Here is a 3,043-nt window from a genome sequence, read left to right as displayed (position 1 = left end):
CAATAATAGTCTCTCTTTAAAAAACACACAACATAGATTTGCATATTGTAGTTAAAATATCAACAGTTAAATTTTGGTGCTCCACTGACATCTGAAAATAGTAAGATTTCGATTATAAATAGGTAGTGTATTGGGAAAACTATATTTAGAACAAAGCAGAACTCACTCGCAGAGCTGTTTATCCCATTCCAAAGAATGAATGTTGAAAAGCATAGTCCTACTTGCATTTGTTACATCTGTACAGTGGACACCTCCATTGACTCCTCCTGTCAAACTCTAGACAGAATAAAAAAGACAGGTTAAATTTGTACTTATTTGCAATTTAATTTACATATTGTTAAGGGTCATAATCAGCAGAGCATATAAAGTAGAACAATGGAACATTACATTTATCTAGTTTTCTAGTTTACAGCGGTGTCCAATAGAAATAAAATGTGAGCCACATATGTAATTTTAGATTTTCTAGTAGCTATGTTGAAAGTATACAAGAAACAGGTAGAATTAATCTTAATACTGTATATTTTATTTAACCCAATATATCCAAAATATCATTTCAACATATAATCAGTGTAAATATTGAGACATTTTACCTTCTTTTTTCTGTACTAAGTCTCTGAAATCTGGTGTATATTTCATGCTTACAGCAAACCTCAATTTGATCATGTTTCAAGTGCTCAATAGCCAAATGTGGCTAGTGGCCAGCTTATCAGCACAATTCCAGTTACTTGATGGATAAATAAAAAATCAGTTTTGTTTTCATCCTATTATGTTTAGAAAACTCAGAGTCTTATTAAATTTGGCAAGATGAAATAAATTGAAATATCTGCCTCATAAGGATTATTAGAGAATCCTGTGTTGTTGTTATCTCTTTGTTTTTGTTGTTGTTGTTGTTGCTGTTGTTGTTTAAACAATTCGCATTATGCTGTCTACACTCACCTAAGCATATATCTTGAAAGGAGAGTTTTAAACTTTCTTTCTCAGGTATACCCACATGCCTGAACTGGAGGCACTGCTGCCTTCCTTTACATGGAAGCAATAAGAGGTAGGAAAGGAACAAAGGTCGATAAACAGCATCCGGTGGGATATAGCCAAAATGTGCTCCCTTGAGTCTCCTGCAGCTCACAGTTTCCACATCTTGCCTTACTCTGGTTCGATGCAATTGTCAAAGGTACTCATTCGACTGTGACTGACACACGTGAAAATGGCTGGCCATGAACACAAAGCACATTCTGCCCTGGCCAAGCACATGGAGAGGTGAAGAATGTGCCTCTTTCTGATACGGGTTCTGAAAGACCTGCTCTGTGGATCTGGCAAGTGAGAGTGGGGACAATATTTCCTTGACGTTCCTTGAATGTTGAAAAAGATCATTACATACTGAAATATTTACAAATAAAATGAAATGTCTGGCATTTGTTTTAAAATTATCTGTGGGGAGAAAGAATATGTGAGTATAGTAGAAACAAGATTGGCCATAGGTTGATGATTGCTGCATGTTCAGTTTAGGCAAAGAGATTCTAAATAGAAATTTCCACTATGATTTAGTTTCATATTATGGCTTGATTATACAAGAGACAGTTGTGTAATGTTGAAAGCAAAACATAAAAGTACTCTAAGTATTTTATCCTGCTAAAGAGTTATTTTGTCTAAGACATGGCTAGTGGGAAAGGAGTATATAACAAACAATAGAGAAAGGGTACCTAAATTACTCATCCTAAAGATAATAGATATGAGATACAGTTTTGGTAATTATCCTTCATTTTCACGGAAATAAAACAAGAAAAAATAAAGAGGAAGTAGGCAAAAATCCTTCTCGAATGGAAGCTGAAATGTTCTCCTGCTGTTTCTTGAGTGCTTTTTCTTCATAATGCTGCTAATTAAAAAGTCTGACCTGCTAGTAGAAAACAATAGGCAAGGCAGTCTAGAAAAATTTCTGAAAAAATTCTCCATATATCCATTATATTTAAACATACCCAAATAAGCCAGGAATCAATAGTCCCAAAAAGAGCTCGTTTTTCTTCAACGGCCTTTTGAACTTTTCTCACATTGTCAAGGAGCCAGCGAAGTTTCACTGCACTGAAGTAAGTGCTAAGTGGAAGGCCTGTCTTGGACTAAAACAGTTGTGAAGTTCAGTTAGCAAATGAAATGTGTAACAGTTTAAAACAAAACCACCAAACCAAAGAACTCAACAAATCACAAAATATTCAAAGACCCGAAAGGCAATCCCATAGTATTATGAATAAAAATACTTTTCCTGTCTCATGGCACAGGAAAGCATGTTCATGAAAAAAGATTAGGGTGACATGTTTACAGTTCAAAGGGCATCCATGTAGCAAGGTAAAGAAAAAATTAAATGACACAACATCCTGTAATTAGATAGTGACAATGTAGATGTTGATTTTTGCAATAAATTAGTATTGTATGTATAACCTACCCCAAAACTATGCTGTTTATTTTATATTCCATAAAAATGGTATTTAAACTATTAAAAATCAGAGAGTATACCAAATCATAAACTAATGATCATAACCAGAAAACTTTTAAAACAATAAGACTTAATAATATATTTTACATATATACACACACATGTTCAAATAACATAACTTGAAATTAGTAGACACTAAAGTAGAGCTCAAAGACATGCCAAATCAAAGCAACACAGGGCCAGGTGTGGTGGTTCATGCCTGTAATCCCAACACTTTGGGAGGCTGAGGCGGGTGGATCACTTGAGGTCAGGAGTTCAAAACCAACCTGGCCAACATGGTGAAACCCCGTCTCTACTAAAAATATAAAAATTAGCTGGGCATGGTAGTGCACACCTGTAATCTCAGCTACTTGGGAAGGTGAGACAAGAGAATCGATTGAACCTGGGAGGCAGAGATTGCAGTGAGCCAAGATCATGCCACTGCACTCGAGCCTGGATGACAGAGCGAGATTCTGTCTCAAAAAAAATAAATAAAAAATAAATAAAACAACACAGAATTACTCTATATAAAACAGCAGTTGCCTAAATTTAGCAAATATATTAAACAGAGGTAATATGAAC

At 34.9% G+C, this 3,043-nt stretch overlaps 1 protein-coding gene across 1 annotated transcript in view; it reads right to left on the bottom strand.

The window, feature by feature from the left end:
- Nucleotides 1–166: 166 nt before the first annotated feature.
- The window catches only part of LOC108525179 (putative glycerol kinase 3), a gene marked incomplete at its 3' end in the record, with an annotated part of 5,346 nt that continues 2,469 nt past the window's right edge, over nucleotides 167–3,043 (bottom strand). Inside the window, exons 2-3 of the mRNA XM_017866238.1 lie at nucleotides 1,971–2,108; nucleotides 167–276 (exon numbers count right to left, since the gene is read on the bottom strand). Coding sequence (XP_017721727.1) covers nucleotides 167–276; nucleotides 1,971–2,108 — 248 coding nt within the window. The remainder of the gene's footprint in view (nucleotides 277–1,970; nucleotides 2,109–3,043) is intronic.

This window comes from Rhinopithecus bieti, unplaced genomic scaffold (genome assembly GCF_001698545.2).
Source record: "Rhinopithecus bieti isolate Rb0 unplaced genomic scaffold, ASM169854v2 scaffold_15148, whole genome shotgun sequence".
NCBI lineage: Eukaryota > Metazoa > Chordata > Mammalia > Primates > Cercopithecidae > Rhinopithecus > Rhinopithecus bieti.
Note: the sequence above shows the minus strand (reverse complement) of the source record. Positions and strands in the feature narration are given on the sequence as shown.